This window comes from Tripterygium wilfordii, chromosome 23 (genome assembly GCF_013401445.1).
Source record: "Tripterygium wilfordii isolate XIE 37 chromosome 23, ASM1340144v1, whole genome shotgun sequence".
NCBI lineage: Eukaryota > Viridiplantae > Streptophyta > Magnoliopsida > Celastrales > Celastraceae > Tripterygium > Tripterygium wilfordii.
The window spans coordinates 466,980-483,701 of NC_052254.1; the positions used below are offsets into that span (position 1 = coordinate 466,980).

Consider the following 16,722-nt stretch of genomic DNA (forward strand, 5'->3'; position numbering starts at 1 on the left):
TGTTGAAGGCCAAAACTGGGCTGAAATTAAAGCCTAGTAAGCCCAAACACTGAAAATCCATATGGCCCAGATTCACATTAAAAGCCCATATCTGGGACCCCATATTAAAAGCCCGTATCTGGGCTACTTACCATTTTAGGCCTGGTGGCCTCTATCCAAACCTGATCAAACCCCGGGCCGGGCCGGGCTTTCTACTTGGTAATTACAACTTTTTAGGTTGCTTGGGCCCAGCTCGATCCTAGCTTTCGTACAAATTTTGGGCCAAGCTCAGCCCAAGAAGTAATTCAAAATCCCATGCCCGGCCAAGAGTCCGAAAGTTGATGAAAAAAAAATAATGTTTAAATTTCAGGTTATGAAATCATACAAATTTATCCTTCACAATCACATATGATATAAGCATAAACTCAAACCGTTAGATCCGCATACACAAAAATCGGTTCCGCATACACAAAAATTTCTCATATGATGACAGAGTAGTCAAAACTCAGCACGTTGTCAAAATAGCATTGCTGATTTGCTTCAAGACAAACCAAAAATGATGCACAAATGTGAAAAGTAAAATAATGGAGAAGTATAATATAACCTCAATACATGGAAGTTGGTATAGGAGATAGTTGGGCATATATGGCTTCCAAGGACAATTTAAGATCCAAAATTCCATTCGAACATATCTGGAAAAGAAAGAAACGCAGAAATAGAATCATATACCAGCTCCCTCAAAACTTTTGACCATCAGTCTTTCCTCACAGAAGTAGAAAATTAGCAAGGAAATGTTGAAAGATTTCATCAAGAGCTCTTTTCCTCTAGCTTAATGGGCAGTTCCAGAGTCTCACTGCCTCTCTTGATCTTTAATAATACTTTGTCTCCAACACTATAGTCGTCCAACACTTTGTACAACTCTGCTTTGCTTTTAACCTGTTAAAAGAAGATCACGAAATTAATCAACAATATTCATTCTTACCGCTTACCAGAAGACGAATCAGTTGCAGAAATAGAAAGCTTACAGGTTTGTTGTCAACTGCAATTATGATGTCTCCAAGGACAATATTTCCAGCAAAGCCCCTTGTGGTGGGTAGTAGCCCAACCTTTGCAGCAAGGCTATTCCCGGGAACCTACAGTAAGACGTATTGCACTTAGACAACTAGCGTAAAAATTAAAAAACAATTAGGATTAGGAGAGAATGTTATAGGATGTGTGGCACCCGAGAAAAGATAGAATAAGAAATGAGATTATAAGATCTAAAGTTCAGATGATGATGATGATAAAGGATCTGAAAGCAACAATCTATGAGGTTATAGATGGTTACACTCATAACTCTTAGGGCCACATTACCAGCAGGACAAGAGCCCCATTCCGAACATTAAGCTGATTTGCAACCACATCAGGAGCAATATCAACATTTAAACCAGCTCGAACAACCTAAGAGGAAATAATAATTAAAAAAAAAACCCATTTGTAAACAGCAGTCCATAAAGAGATTTTTTTTACCACACCAAAAAATTGCAATGGACTTACTTTACCAAGCTGGATCAATTGTGGAACAATCTTGAGCACAGTTGAGGATGGGATGGCAAAGCCAACTCCTGCTGATGTCCCTGTCAAACCAAGAGCAAGAGTAACAATGCAAACACATAGCAAAATAGTTTTTACAAGATTTATCTATCGGCATATATGGAGTTGGAAGTAGTCTTTATTCATGTACTAATACAGTGCGCAAACAAGCAAATAAAAGCAAAGCAAATTGTACTGACCATTTATATAAGCAATTCCATTAGAAGGGCTAAAGAAATGAATACTTTAACTATCAGCCTACACATATATTTCCTTTCAAATCATGTTAAGCAAATAACACCTGTCTGCGTGAATATTGCCGTATTAATCCCAATCAAAGTTCCTTTCGAGTCCAGTAGAGGGCCTCCACTGCCATTATTATAAGAAATATTAGGAATTTTTTGTTCACTTGTAACTGAGCAGCATTTAAAGAACAGTGTAGAAACTGTAGATAAGTACTTATCAACAGGAGCAATTCCCAGACTAACCTGTTACCAGGGTTAATGGCCGCATCTGTTTGAATTCCACCACCTATTGTCACTCCTGTTTGACTAGAGATGTCTCTATTCAATCCACTAATAACCCCAACAGTGAGAGTATGATCAAAGCCAAATGGATTCCCAATGGCTAAACACTGCTGCCCAACTCTTACAGTAGAAGATTGCCCAACCTTAGTCGCTCTCAACAACTCTTCAGGGGCTTCTACCTAGCATATGTTAAAAACTTAAAAACATCAATACCTGCACAAAAAAACCACAACTCTAGATAGTAAAACACCAAACTAAAGTTGCATCTACTGACTGCTTAGAAAATCAGCAAGGCCAAACAAACACCAACACAAAACAAGTGCAGAATTTGCGTGTTATTCACAAAAGAGCACTAATTACTAAGGGAATTTCACGCTGAAAGAAAAAATAACAAAGACTTGCCTTCAAATACGGCAAGGTCTTAGCACGATCAGCGCCAATCAACTTACCCTCAAAATCCTTTTGCAACCTTTGAGAAAACTATCAAAAGATCAGATTAAAGTTGGAAATTATAGAAACACAAATGTGTCTCACTAGGTCAACTATTTAATGCAAAAGAATGCCGTTTAGCAGTATGGCTTCAAGCACTGCAAATCTCACCCTTCTGAAGCTAGAATACTAACTCGAGCAACACTTGTCCAGGGCTTGGATTCTTGAAAGGGCATTACCAATCACTGTGCAACATTAACAAAAACAGTGAACTTCGAATTTCACAACACAGGCGGTAAACTTAATCACAGTAACTAATGCTGAAACTTTAATAATGACACTACACCATTAACAAGATAATTTATGAGAATATCATGCCAAAATTCCAATGACTCAAAGCAACACACAAGAAAAGAAGTCATGCAAAAGAATGTCAGAAGCTCATGTAACCTAAAGGCGGGTATTGATCCTGAGTAAGGCTCAATAGAATATCAAAGGTGTAGAAGGAAATAAACAGCATCCTATTCCCTGAGAAGAGAATTCAATTACATGCAACGTTGATGACAATCAACAGGTGGACGAGTGACATATTTCATTTGGGTACTAGCTGTGGACTCTATAACATGACTGGCTGTGGACTCCATAACATGACTGGAACATCGCTTGACAGAGAACATCATTTTCTCAACTAACCTTCATATTAGCATATTTTCTCATATATCCTTCAATAGCTCTTACCATGATAATTTGTTACAATGTGCCCCTGTTTATCCCAGACTACTCCAGACCCATTTCCTTCTGGAATCTGCCAATAGGTATAACATGAATAATTAGTTTGAAATGTTGACACAATTAAAGCATATTTGGCTTTGTAGGTAAACAGGATCAAAAAATTATATCAGATCTCAAGGGCAAAAGTACCTCAACTACACCAGTGACATTAAGCTGAGGGCGCAATGTTACATCAAAAATGTTGACGACGGAGTATGTATTCTTCTCAAAAAGTTGGACAATTCTTTCCTGCAAATTGTAATGCATTATTACAACCTCATATACGCATTACAATGAGTCTGAAACTGATACAGAGCACTCGAATTCAGTTTTTAATCTGGATGATCAGTTCTAATTTTTGAGACAAACCTCAGTAGAGAAGAGTGCCCCTGAAGGAAAAACTGGAGGAGTTACATCTTCAACGGTGACAGATGAATCGCCTAGTGCTTGGGCTGTATATACACACTTATTGCATAATAAGAGAAAAGATTTAGAAGTACAAAGGCGTAGGCTACTCAATAATCAAGATGAAGCCAGCTGCTTTATTTGATAAACAACTAGTGCAGCCTAAGTAGTGAAAAGCAATTTTACCAATTACCATAGTCACAACATAATTGGTCAAAAAAAAGGAGAAGTTATCAAGTAAAAGCCTTAACACAAAGCTTATTGTGTGGACCTGATAAATAGGTTGAATCGTGATAACACAAATACATGAGGGAGCTTGTCAGTAACATTCGCCTACTCATCACCAGCGTACTCTTTTCACGTACTTTTCCATTGAAATCTTTGGCACAATTTCTTAAAGTTCTAAAAACAACAAAGGAAAAATGACCAAGAATCAATATAAAGAGAAACAAAGAGAAAACATACAACGCCGCCAATGAAAAATACACTATAAACAGGAGTTGTTTAGATAGATATAAATTTTACCCATGCGAAGTACATATTATCAATTTTAAAGCAAAAATTTTTTTGGAGCAGATCCGGCTGATAAAAATTAAAAGATTTGCACTAATCACTGACAGAAAAGGATTGAACTGAATACCGTAGAACGAGAACACGTAGGGAAGAAGTATCATCAGTGGAAGAATCACTAGAGGGAGCAGAGATTGAGCACAAAAGCCTTCGCCGACCCATGAAAAAATTTCTGGGATGCTTATACCATGAGATGGTAATGACAAAGAGTTGCAAGCTAACATCTGCATGTGTATTTGATATGCTTTTAGTACCTTGTAAAAGTTTAGCAGAATGACAAGCAAAACAATACATGAGAACTCAAGTAGCATATGAAGGCACAAATTTGGAATATGCCTAATAAGGAGCAGCAATTGCAAGACCAGTAGATAAGGTCTCCAAGTATGAGGTGTAACAGACATTGACAATAAGGTATAGGGCGTTCGAATTTGGTTAGAAATCAAATGTCAACCCTCAGAGCAGCTGAACATATTTGTTGCATAGTCTAATCTATAATTTGAGATTTCCATTCTCCATTGCATCATGAAGGATTGTGCAGTGCAATCTGCTCGAGCCTGCAGTCCCATCACCAGTTCACCACCTACACTACCATGTTCCAATTCAATCGTTGTCACAAACACTAATTTCAGCAGAATTATGATCCCATCACCAATTGCATTGACACTTCCCACAAAACCTATGCTATATAGTTCTGTTCTAGCTCCAACATTTCTTAATCAGATGTACTACACTCATCAAGTTAAGCAACATATACCCAAAAAAAAGAGCTAAAATTCCTCTATCCCACGAGTGAATTTAGTAAATTTGAAGTTCTTTAACGACAACAGAAGACGAATTAATGGCATTCCCACAATACCCAGTTTCCAAAGAACAGAAACGTCGGTTCGACACGAAACCCTAACGTGGATATTTTATGTACATACTCTAAAGAGAGACATTAGTGGTTCTCTTCACAACAAACATCTACAAGCATAAAATTGTAACCACGTCTGATTTAAATTAACGGAATCATCGACAAAGGGAGACGAAAAGATTGAGGCAGTAAACGTACCTGAAAATGAAGAGAGTGGTAGGCAATTTACTTGTTTTTGTTAGAGAGAACAAATGGAGGGAAAGCTGAAGTAGTGGACGCCAGAGGCTATGCAACGAAAGGCTCGTATTCTGTGCTATTCTCAGTGTTCTGTTGGTACTCGGCTTTATTAAGATTTGCCGTTTGCGAACTGAAAGATCATATTGGGCTTGGCCCGTTCTTGTTCTGGAAAGCCCAACCGCCATAATTCTTAGGGAAAACTTTAGTCACACCCCATTTTTAAAGACACCCCGTCAATTGAGTTTTACAAGGGATGGTCAACTCAAATTGGGGTGTCTTTAGTAAAAGGTGGGGTGTGACTAAAGTTTTCCAATTCTTAGACCTTTTAGAGGCCCACTTCAGGAAGGAAGATAGGCAGCAACGCCCTGATTCGGCCCATATTGGTTCTAGATCGAGACAACTGGCCCAGTCTGGGGCTTCACAAATCACAGTTTTGGCCGAGTAAGAGATATGAGCCTTTTCGTTTAAGCCCTAAACAGTTTTAAACGTCCCCTTCGGGCCCACCGGTACCTTACGTGCAGGGATCTATAGACAGTTGATTGAGATTTGAGACTCTAAATAATGGACCTCCCCAAAACTAGCTTGACATCGGTGACGTAGCAGGTGATAGAATTGACATTAGTGGGCATCTTTGGATTTGCTAAGGTGGTTTATATAGTAGATAACCTGAGTTATACGAGTCCGAAGTTTGTTTTCAAGAAACTTCTTCGACCCTCAAGAATTGACATTAGTAAGTATCTTTGGATTTGCTAAGGTGATCTACATAGTAGATAACCTGAGTTATAGGAGCCCTAAATTTGTTTTCAGGAGACTTCTTCGACGTTTAAATCAGTTCAGTATATTTTTAGTATGGAGTGCTTTAAGCTTTCTCACTCTCAAGTAGTTATATTAAGAGTGCAAGGTTAAAGGTGGTTTATTTGTGGTTAAAAATAAATATTATATATATATATATATAATCACTTATTCTTGTTTTGTCTTTGATATGTTCTTTTAAAATTTCCCCTCCATGCATATATGGAATATGGTGACGTAAGGACGATAAGAATTTCATAAGAGGCTCATATTTGACTCCAATGTCCCATCAATATGTTTGTGTGTGAGTTCGATTGGTTAATTAATCTTCTCATCTTTAATGGTGGTAGGTGCATGCAATGTAGCTCACTATGCAAGCGAGCTAGACAACCATTTTAATTTTAGAATGCATGGGCCATCGTAATGGGGTTTAAACTAAACTAATCCACACAAAAATAATTAAATTATATTAATTGACATAAAAGAAATGTGAGATTGCGACACACACTCATATATCATTTTTACGTGTTGTCTTTGATGATCTTTGCTTCCAACCCTTGAATACTAATCTTTTAGAATATATTAGAATCTAAAACTTCATAGTCAAAGTACAACATACCCAATCTTTTTCATGGATTTGCACCATTTTTCTTCTTTCTCAATCACATATATAAAGAAAAAACAAGTTTAGTTGTTATTTTTTAGTTAGAAATTAATTATTGATTGAAAACCCAACTATATATGATTGATGAATGCAAGAGTATTTATTTGCTCAAGTGGGCTAAGGCCATTAGTGAATAAGATAAGATTTGAATAGTAAGTTAACCGTTAGCTTGACATTTATATTTAAATTTGGACATAAAAACGTCATATCAAATTAAGATTGGTTTCAAAGAGATTAGCCCTAATTAAACATATGAATATGATTGAGTAAAATTGAGATCACCTTGTACAAGCTAGGTTTATAATAATTAATGAATCTCTTTAACAAATTGTGATTTGTAACTATTTTGTCCACATAGCTGCTATCATTGACCCCTACCTTGACAACAAGTCTTTTAATTGAAACGAGAGGAGATGATCCGTTTGGTTTGTTTTCTGTTTTTTTAAATGTAAAACAGAAAAAATGTTTATGTTTTGTTTTATGTTTTCAACTGATTTTAGATTCTTTTATGTTTTATGTGTTTTATAAATAGGCAACCAAACTTTAGATTATTTTATGTTTTATGTGTTTTCTAAAATAGGCAACCAAACGTGTTTTCAATATTATTTTTTGTTTTTCAGAAAATGCATTAAAATCAAGCATACCAAACATACCCTAATTTCTAATATATTAATGGGCATCTATATTTTCTCTAATATTTGTATTGATGGAATAATTAAATTAATTCGGAATACTATATTCAAACATGCATTTAAAAAAATTAGAGGGGGTCACTTGATGGGGCATTAGTCAATAACCCTAATTATTATGAAGTTTCTATACATTGGGAACATGATCATTTTTAGGAGATTAATGTTCACAAAGAAAGAGAAGTGAAAAACTTTGGTTTAAAAATTTGACTCCATTTTTCTAAACTTGAATTGCACTCATGGATTGCAAAACCCTAGGTGAAGGAACACGATATATTTGGGTTTCAAACAAGAGGGCTATGTTTCGTGGATTTCAATCTTAATTTGGAGTTGTTATAATTAATTTGAAAATTTCATCATAACTTAATCAACAAACACCAATTAGTTTAGTTGGTGAACTGAGTCGTATATAATCTCGAACGCTAAGTTTGAGTCTCATCCCTCTTCCTTGATAAAAGAAAATCATAACTTAATAAAGCTTACGCATATGAATAAAATAATTATAAACAAAAAAAGTTCCACCTAAATTCTTTTATACTTTGATCGATCCATATTATCTCAAAGATCTCATAAGAAAGATATCATAAGAAGCATAAGTTGGCCTAGTGAGAATGGTATATATGCTCTTTATCAATACTCGTATATAAAGCTTTCGCAGTGAGTGAAATCGGGGATAAACAATAAGTATTTAGATTTTACCACACATAAAATGTAGAGAGATTATTTCAAGAAATTGAACGTGCGACATCTAGGTAGCATCCATGACCACTAGATCATATGTTACGTTGTTTTATCGAAGGAAGAAAAAGCCAAAAGTACCCTTGATTTGCGCAATACAAAATGCAATGAAACATGGGCAGTTATGTCTATTCAAATTTAGCATGCACTCAATTTGGTGCTACTCGGTATTGTCAATAAAATGTTGAAAATGAGGAAAACTCATATTTCAATGTTCATGAGATCAAGAAGATTGACTTATTGCACGCCTTAGGATTAGTGTATTAATTATTATATTCTAGAAACTAATATTGCACCATGAGCTTAATTATGCGACCACCGTCCACTTTAAAAATCCAAGGAGTTGTCTACTTTGTCTCTTGGTATTGTAGGAAAGTTGTGAAGTTTCTATTAAGGGAAAAAAAATTTATATAATACAATCCACAAATTGAAAATTGAAAATATTTTATATAAACCTTAAATAATTTATTATTAACAAAGTTTTTTTGTGTACGATACTACGATGGGACCATAGTTTCTATTTTTTGGGTGTTCACTGAGTAAACTCATCAGACCTACGTAGTAGTGCACGAATTACGCATGTCTGTTAATGTACAGGGAAATCTTTAAATTTCTTGTCCCTTACATTCAACAATTAAGCAGATGTCCACTTACGTTTTTTTTTAATTGGTCAACTGGTATATTAATGTTCTGTATAAGGTTGTTCACAGTTAAGGAATCCCAATAGAATCCAAAAAAACTCCATTAACAGGTCATGTGTTCACATCTGAAAAAAGGAATAAAGAATGGAATAGAAAGTCCAAGAAAGAATGGAATAGAAGACGCATCTTTGGGGCCAATCAATTGGGTCTCAGAATCTATCAGATTTCATCAAATAATCTTATTATTTATTGCAAGTTGGTCCACCCTTACACAAGTTCCCAAAGAACCAATTCAAACAAAGATCATTTAAAACAAAAAATCAAAAATCAATACGATCATAGGTTAGTAATGAATCTCTCTAAGTCAAATCGTATGGATTCATGAATCTGTTATTAGTGAGAAACTTCTATGCGCACTATTGTACAAGTCTAATGACCCGAGTTTAGACCCATATCGAATATTCAAATGACAAACTTATATGTCGTCATTTTTGGTTATCAAAACAATACAAAATCAAAATATTATAACACTATGAAGGTTGATTTGTCATTTTGTGTTTATACCCTATTAGAACATAAAAGATAGAATAATGGGTTTCCATTGGAGATTAAGATGAAAACCCCAAAATTCCACAAAACAAGTGCTCTAATTTTGCAGTCACTTTGAGAGACCTTATATTTGTACAGAAACCCACATAAGGTTCAAGAAGTGGCTTCATTAAGAGAGTTACCATTCCCTTGACTTGGTTTAAATTTCCTTGGTTGCAGAGTAGCTTAAATTCTTACCAAGTCACCTTGATTTTCACATTTAACATAGTCATCATCCTTAAAGGACGGCCTAAGATTCGGGTTCAGACACCTTCATAGGAAGCAATTAATTCAAGGAAGCTTTGAATTTAGTGAAAACTGTCTTCTTTTCCTTCTTGAGGGTTCATCTTCTAGTACTAGTACTGGTTCACAGCTTGGGTCCTGCTCTACTGTTCCATTAATAAGTTTTAGTGCTTGTTTAGTCTCATAAAGAGAAGGGTTTTAAGGGAGAAAGGAAGAGAAACCATGGATGAAAAACATGATGCAGATAAGGTGGATGATGTTATGCTTCCTGGGTTCCGGTTTCATCCGACCGATGAAGAGCTTGTTGGGTTTTACCTGAAGAGGAAAGTACAGCTGCGTCAGCTTGCAATCGAGCTTATTAAGCAAGTTGATATCTATAAATATGATCCCTGGGATCTTCCAAGTAAGTTTATTCATCTCTGCTACTAAGAACATGTTCCATTTGCAGCAGTAGTTTTTGGTCATTCTTTATTTCGTCAACTAATTTTTTCTCTTCCTTTGTTTTTCATAAGAACTGGCACCTACTGGGGAGAAGGAGTGGTACTTCTACTGTCCGAGGGACCGGAAATACAGGAACAGCGCGCGGCCAAACAGAGTCACGGGAGCTGGATTTTGGAAGGCTACCGGAACAGACCGTCCGATTTACTCCTCTGGTGGCACCAAATGCATTGGTTTGAAAAAATCACTTGTGTTCTACAGAGGCAGAGCTGCTAAAGGGATCAAAACTGACTGGATGATGCATGAGTTTCGACTTCCTTCGCTCTGCGATCCTTCACCACCAAAGAAACTCTTAGACAAAAGCTTTCCTGCAAATGTAATTCTACACTGACTTGTCTTTTTTACATTTCTTTTCAATATTTGTTTGTCATATAAACAACAAAATTCTGACATCAAAGGTTCTGATAATCTGGACTTCAGGATGCTTGGGCTATTTGTAGGATATTCAAGAAAACCAATTCAATGGCGCAACGAGCACTTTCGCTCTCCTGGGTGTCGCCGTTTCCAGCAGAAGTTCCAAGATCAGATGTTCTTAATCAAGAGGGATACTGTCCTCAGTTCAGTTCAGAGAACATATCTTGCACAACTGAAATCGGATCAGTCATCCCATTTAGCAGCAACAATGGATTACAACATGCATCTGCCGCGACTTTCGCTGCTTTAGACGTCCTCTCACACAAACCACTTCATCCTACATTCTACAAACCATCTCTAATCCCCAACTCAAACGGAGAGCTTCCAAATAGTTTCATGTTTTCGCAGTCTGAGCCCACCAAATGTACAGTTGACACTTCTTCCATGCTACTCAACCAGGCCTTAGTTGGGGATATCAGTAAAGGCTGCTCAGAGACCGTAGATTTTTCAGGGCCTCAACAGTTCAATGGCTTCTCAATCAGTATGCACCAAAATATGCAAGGAACTATGGATCAGGGAGGCTTGAGAAAGAACCAAAGTGAAAGTCATGATACTAACCAGTGGGGGACACTTGGATCTCCTGGATTCCCCTTCAGTTTGCCTTCTGGTGTATCTAATGACTGGAAACTTGATTTGCCTTGGGACTCTAACTCACCACCTTGTATTAGTGATATGTCTACTTCTTACTCCACAAACAAATGCTATGCTTAAAAAGATGTTTAATTCAGTTTGACATTGCTCATTTTTAATTGCTTCTGCCTATGTTCTTAAAAGGAAAAAAAAATGAACTAAATTAGAAGCAGATAAAAAATGGGCAACACCGAATTCGACTTGACGCATAGCCGTATAGGGATTATCATTGTTGTGATGCGTTTTTGCTTTCAAAGTACTGTCCCCTCACGGTTTTATTTCAAGCAATTACCTCAACTCCCCCACTCGAATCCATAATCTCTTTACAGTGGGAAAGTGAGCATAAGTTAACAACTCTACATTACTCAAGTTAACAACTCCAGATGGTAAAAGTGTCGCATACAAGCAGAAAAAATAGAACACAAACTAGGCTATTATAGAAGATTCAATAATGTGTGATGTACCTTAACAATCAAAAAGTCATCATAAAAACAACATACTCAAAACAATTTGCACCTGAAGGAAAAATTCAAAAAACAAAGTACAAGTGATTGATCTTCAACCAAGCTAATTTTCGATGCATTACAACTCCATTTTCTGATTTCATCATAGCCACAAACAAAATTTATCTAAAGCAATGCTGTCCCCTAAATCACATTTCAGCTCTTTGAGGCTATCTTTTCCTTTGCCTTCTGAATCTTCAAGACCTTCTTCACAATCTTTTGCTCTTCCACCAAGAAGGCTCGAATTATCCTACAAGAGCATGAGAACAAAATCTCTTAAAAATTGCTAACAATTTCTCTTGAAAGACTGTAAAACCAAAATAAACATATTATCAGCGCAAGTAGCCTACCTCTCCCTAACGGCACTGCCAGACAAAACACCACCATAAGCACGATTCACAGTCCTGCGGTTCCTAGACAATCTAGACCTCTTGTATTCAGCAGGTCGCAAATGAGGAATCTGGAAAGAAGTAAAATGTCATCAGAATAACCACCACCATCACTAAATCTATATTCATGACGATGTTCAAACAAACACCAAAAAAAAAAAACCTTGTAACTTTGCCACTTGTGTTACATCAATACATGACTTAGCGCTCCAAATCACCAAAAGTATCGAAAAATGAAATATGACGGTAATTAAAGGGGACTAAGAGAGACTAAGAATCACAAACATTAACGTCCCTGCTTTTTAAGCAGAGCAATATGCATTTCAATATATTACAGTAGAAACAAGTACAAAAGCCGATCACAACTAAAGCAAAATAAGAAACCAGAACTAAAACTGTGACCCTGATCAACCCACCCACATGCAGGCATTAAAACCCTGATCTACACAATGTATATAGGAAACATTTGATTCCTATAATCTACAATATAGCTTGTTAAATCAAAAGGCCATATCTTGAATGCAAACCCTAATTGGAATTATGTTGATAACAGGAAAGAAAAAGCCTCGTCTAAACAAGCATTTGTTCATAGCAATAATAAGAAAAACCTTTAAACTACATGCTGATGCAACTTAATTAGGAGGTCAGAACCTATTTCTAGACCAAGCAAGTGTTCCTGAATGCTTTACGAATCTTAGATACAGATCCAATACAATATTCACATGATTCTTAAGATGCATTGTAACAATCATTAGTACACTCAAGCTTAGAAATCATTCCTAAAGAACAACTGAATCAATCAAGGGAATTTTTAAAAGTCTAGATCAAGACCTAATCTTTTCAAAAAGTATGAATTATACAGAAGAGGAAATCAAACATACACGGATGAAACCTAAACTAAGTCAAAACAACACATATGCAGAGTAAAGGAAGCAAACATACTCCTTGAATTCTCTTGCCAGTGACAGGACATTTGGGTCCACTCGCTCTCTTCTTCGTGCTCTGATAAACCAATTTCCCACCTTCATTCAAAGTCCAGGCAAAGATCAATCACATATTAAAATACATACCTCAACCCAATCAACAACTCCACTATAACAATCAAACTAGGATTACAAACCAGGGGTTTTAACGACCCGGTGCTGGTTCGACTTAGTTGCGTAGCTATGCCGCTTGCGATATGTAAGTCTTTGGACCATTTTTAGTTCTTCTTCTCTCTATCTAAGTCGACAAATTGCTCAGCAGCTTGAAGGAGGCTGCGACAGAAGGCTCTGATTGAGGAGACGAAGGTTTATATTCCGAGTATGGAACCCTAGATCTAATGGACACTATTCTGAGTTCGATGGACGGCTGAGATCGACGATTAATTAGAAAGGGCAGTTAGACTTTCAAATTTATCAAATAGTGTTCCAATTCTTTAATATATTTATAATTTCCCCTAAATTTTACTTTTATATCAAACCGACCCTCAACATTTTAATCCTATGTTTTTCAGGTTCTTGACAGGCCGATGGCCCAAGCCTCAGTCTACCCAACAAGGGCCCAAGGCCCTGGAGTATCTTCCACAAGTCCACGATTTCTTCACAGGCCCCAAGGCCCAATCAAGGACTCAACAGACATAACAAACCCATGGCTTCACCAAACAGGCTCAAGCCTAGACTTCTATCCCGCTCAGCAAATCACGTGCAATTATGGTCACGTGAGTCAGAGCTCTATAAATATAATGTCTCGTCACATTAAAAGATCTAATGTTTGGAGGTATCTGAATCTCTCTTTCTAAATTCTCTCCATTTTTGTGGCCTCGTACGAGATTGCGTTTGCATTTTTTAAAAGGTCTTGGACTGAATTGCATTCATTTACCCAAAGGATACGTGAATTTGAGTCTATAAGACATTCGAATCATCATAAAAATTGATTATAATAAAAATTAAAAAATACAAATACAAATAATGGTCACCTTCGGACGACACCGTATTTGAAGATGGATTACAATAAAACTAAAAAATACAAATACAAATAATGGTCAACCCTGGACCGATGTCGTATTTAAAGATGGATTGTAGGAGAACTCACAAAAGGAAAAATGAAAATAATAGCCATTGTCGAACAACACCGTATTACACCAAATATCACTAGACACTCATCGAACAACATCATACTCCACCAAACTACGTCAAGTTATATAGATTGAACAAAAAAAATCAAACAAACAACATCATGATTCTAGATCAAAAATCTCGACTTCTCCTTCAAAAAGAGATCTCGATATCCCTCAGAAATGGCAATGATCGATTGATGTCTTATAACACCAATTGAGATCGCGTCTGCATTGTTCATAATTAAACATGATTGAACAATACTAATTCAGTAATTCTCACCATCATTAACTAGTCATAAATTATTGAAGATAAACCTACAGAAGTCAAAAGCACCAGCAGAGCAAGTTTGATTTTGCCTCTTTTCACCAAATGTTAGCTCAAAGAACACATTATTCATGGCAGCATTAAATCTTCACACTTGATATTGCTGCTTTCTTTTTCCCCAGTGCAGCCCACATTGAATGCCACGCGGTTTTAATAGTTATTGGCAGCACCAGCTGAGCTGACTTTAGGGTTTTTCCTCTTATCACTAAATGCTCTTCCTGTCATCTTTTGACTCTATTCCCTCTCAATCCTCACTTGGGTCAGCGTCCCTTCTCTCTCTACTTTTTTTCTATATAATATGAAGACCCACTGGACTACTTTGGATATGCTTCTCTTGCTTTCTTTTCTCGTACTTTGAAAATACAAAGAAGAGAAGAAGATGGGTAGACCACCTTGTTGTGACAAGATTGGTGTGAAAAAAGGGCCATGGACTCCTGAAGAAGATATCATTCTGGTTTCTTACATTCAACAACATGGTCCTGGCAATTGGAGAGCTGTACCCACTAACACAGGTAATTAGTTTACTTAATCAGTCTGCTTTTCTGGGTTTTTTTTGTCAGTTTATTGAATTATATGTTCAGTTTATTAAATATTTTGGGTTTTGATTTGCAGGGTTGCTTAGATGCAGCAAGAGTTGCAGGCTTAGATGGACTAATTACCTAAGGCCAGGAATCAAGAGAGGGAATTTTACAGGACATGAAGAGAAAATTATCATCCATCTCCAAGCCCTTTTAGGCAACAGGTACAAAATCCAATCTTTCTCACCCAAAATTTGATTCAAGTAATATGTTATTGTTTATCTTGAGTGGTCTAGATTGGTTTCTCTGCAGAGTTAGCTGATCGAAAATGATCGATAAAGATTTTAACAGTAGATTTCTCAGTTATCCCAGTTGCTTGTTTGAGTTAGAATAACTGGGATAAGAGCTGCTGTGATCCTATCATAACTACTAATTAATTTTGGGGCACTGAATGTGTGTGTGTGTTACAGATGGGCTGCAATAGCTTCCTACCTTCCAGAGAGAACAGACAATGACATTAAAAACTACTGGAATACCCATTTGAAGAAGAAGCTTAAGAAGAATCAAGGTGGTCATTCTAGAGATGGATCATCATCATCAACAACAACATCATCATTAACAAACCCAGATTCAGTTTCTAGAGGACAATGGGAGAGGAGGCTCCAAACTGATATTCAAATGGCAAAGCAGGCTCTCAGTGAGGCCTTGTCCCCTGAATTCATCCAACAACCTGCAGGACAGGAACATCAAGCATCAACATACATTTCAAGCACAGAAAACATAGCAAAGTTGCTTCAAGGGTGGATGAAAGACCCACCAAAATCATCAAGCTCAATTGTCACTGATGATCACCAATATTCACAGAAAAACAAGAATCCCAAGACGAATTATACCAAGGATGAGAAAAATGAGATGGAATTATCAGAGGCTTTTGAGTCAGCACTGTATGGGTTTGAGTCTTTTGACTCTTCAAACTCTGATCTTTCACAATCTCAATCTCCTGGTGAGGCCAGTATTTTCCAAGATGAAAGCAAGCCAAGTATTAATAATTCCCAAGAACCATTGTCATTGCTAGAGAAGTGGCTTTTTGATGAAGGAGCTGCTGCTTCACAAGGGAAAGATTGCTTCAGTGATATTAAATCTGATGAGAATAATGTTAAATCTTTTTTGGGGAATTAGATGAGAATAATGTTAGTGGCTTCATTGATGATGAGTAGCACTAGAATGGAAATGTTTATATGATGGATCACATGATTAATATTTTTGTTCGAGATCAATAAATTAGTTACTTTATTGATATTGATGTTATATTTTGGATTATTAGCTAAATTGATGAGCACCATGAGCTATTCGTGGTAGTCTACATAGTACATGAGATTATATTCATTGTTAAGTGATGTAGGGTTAAAAGTTTTTGACTTTTTTACTTTTGTTGGGAACTTTAATTTGGACGTCAAAAAGAGTGGAAAATGTGGGCTTGATTAATTGAAATTTAATTGGCGTTAATTTATGCATGTGGAAAGAAGAGACCAGCGCTTGTGATTAATTAAGAATGTCTATGAGACTATGACGATCAAATATCCAGCCAAGGCAGTAAGATTCTCTATAAGGATATAGCATACCTTACATAGTTACATATGCGTCAATAT

At 36.5% G+C, this 16,722-nt stretch overlaps 4 protein-coding genes across 4 annotated transcripts; 2 read left to right on the forward strand and 2 right to left on the reverse strand.

Annotated features, from left to right (window-relative positions):
• Positions 1-570: 570 nt before the first annotated feature.
• LOC119993016 (protease Do-like 8, chloroplastic) lies at positions 571-4,421 on the reverse strand. Its single transcript, XM_038839898.1, is given in 14 exon segments — positions 571-915; positions 1,005-1,112; positions 1,333-1,419; positions 1,516-1,595; positions 1,853-1,920; positions 2,040-2,257; positions 2,481-2,547; positions 2,679-2,729; positions 2,731-2,752; positions 3,246-3,312; positions 3,429-3,527; positions 3,648-3,730; positions 3,955-4,085; positions 4,324-4,421. Coding segments are annotated over 14 exon segments (1,302 nt in total). The 5' UTR covers positions 4,416-4,421; the 3' UTR covers positions 571-786.
• A 5,151-nt stretch (positions 4,422-9,572) lies between these two features.
• On the forward strand, positions 9,573-11,341 carry LOC119992598 (protein FEZ-like). The gene is made up of 3 exons (XM_038839374.1): positions 9,573-10,101; positions 10,211-10,512; positions 10,617-11,341. The coding sequence occupies exons 1-3, from the start codon at positions 9,921-9,923 to the stop codon at positions 11,319-11,321; spliced, it is 1,188 nt and encodes a 395-aa protein (XP_038695302.1). The 5' UTR covers positions 9,573-9,920; the 3' UTR covers positions 11,322-11,341.
• Positions 11,342-11,652: 311 nt separating this feature from the next.
• On the reverse strand, positions 11,653-13,413 carry LOC119992601 (60S ribosomal protein L34). The gene is made up of 4 exons (XM_038839376.1): positions 13,253-13,413; positions 13,075-13,154; positions 12,094-12,203; positions 11,653-11,993 (listed from the first exon to the last, which is right to left on the reverse strand). Exons 1-4 carry the CDS (start codon positions 13,329-13,331, stop codon positions 11,900-11,902), a joined length of 363 nt encoding a protein of 120 aa, XP_038695304.1. The 5' UTR covers positions 13,332-13,413; the 3' UTR covers positions 11,653-11,899.
• A 1,417-nt stretch (positions 13,414-14,830) lies between these two features.
• Positions 14,831-16,339, forward strand: LOC119992600 (myb-related protein 306-like). The gene is made up of 3 exons (XM_038839375.1): positions 14,831-15,067; positions 15,168-15,297; positions 15,544-16,339. The coding sequence occupies exons 1-3, from the start codon at positions 14,935-14,937 to the stop codon at positions 16,250-16,252; spliced, it is 972 nt and encodes a 323-aa protein (XP_038695303.1). The 5' UTR covers positions 14,831-14,934; the 3' UTR covers positions 16,253-16,339.
• Positions 16,340-16,722: the final 383 nt, after the last annotated feature.

Bases quoted from the DNA above. Each gene is read 5' to 3' on its own strand.
- LOC119992598 (XM_038839374.1), top strand. From the start codon at position 9,921: ATGGATGAAAAACATGATGCAGATAAGGTGGATGATGTTATGCTTCCT. The intron at 10,102-10,210 runs GTAAGTTTATTC...GTTTTTCATAAG, and splicing joins TGATCCCTGGGATCTTCCAA to AACTGGCACCTACTGGGGAG. The intron at 10,513-10,616 runs GTAATTCTACAC...TCTGGACTTCAG, and splicing joins ACAAAAGCTTTCCTGCAAAT to GATGCTTGGGCTATTTGTAG.
- LOC119992601 (XM_038839376.1), bottom strand. From the start codon at position 13,331: ATGGTCCAAAGACTTACATATCGCAAGCGGCATAGCTACGCAACTAAG. The intron at 13,155-13,252 runs GTTTGTAATCCT...CTTTGAATGAAG, and splicing joins CCGGGTCGTTAAAACCCCTG to GTGGGAAATTGGTTTATCAG. The intron at 11,994-12,093 runs GTAGGCTACTTG...ATGCTCTTGTAG, and splicing joins GGCAGTGCCGTTAGGGAGAG to GATAATTCGAGCCTTCTTGG.
- LOC119992600 (XM_038839375.1), top strand. From the start codon at position 14,935: ATGGGTAGACCACCTTGTTGTGACAAGATTGGTGTGAAAAAAGGGCCA. The intron at 15,068-15,167 runs GTAATTAGTTTA...TTTGATTTGCAG, and splicing joins AGCTGTACCCACTAACACAG to GGTTGCTTAGATGCAGCAAG. The intron at 15,298-15,543 runs GTACAAAATCCA...TGTGTGTTACAG, and splicing joins CAAGCCCTTTTAGGCAACAG to ATGGGCTGCAATAGCTTCCT.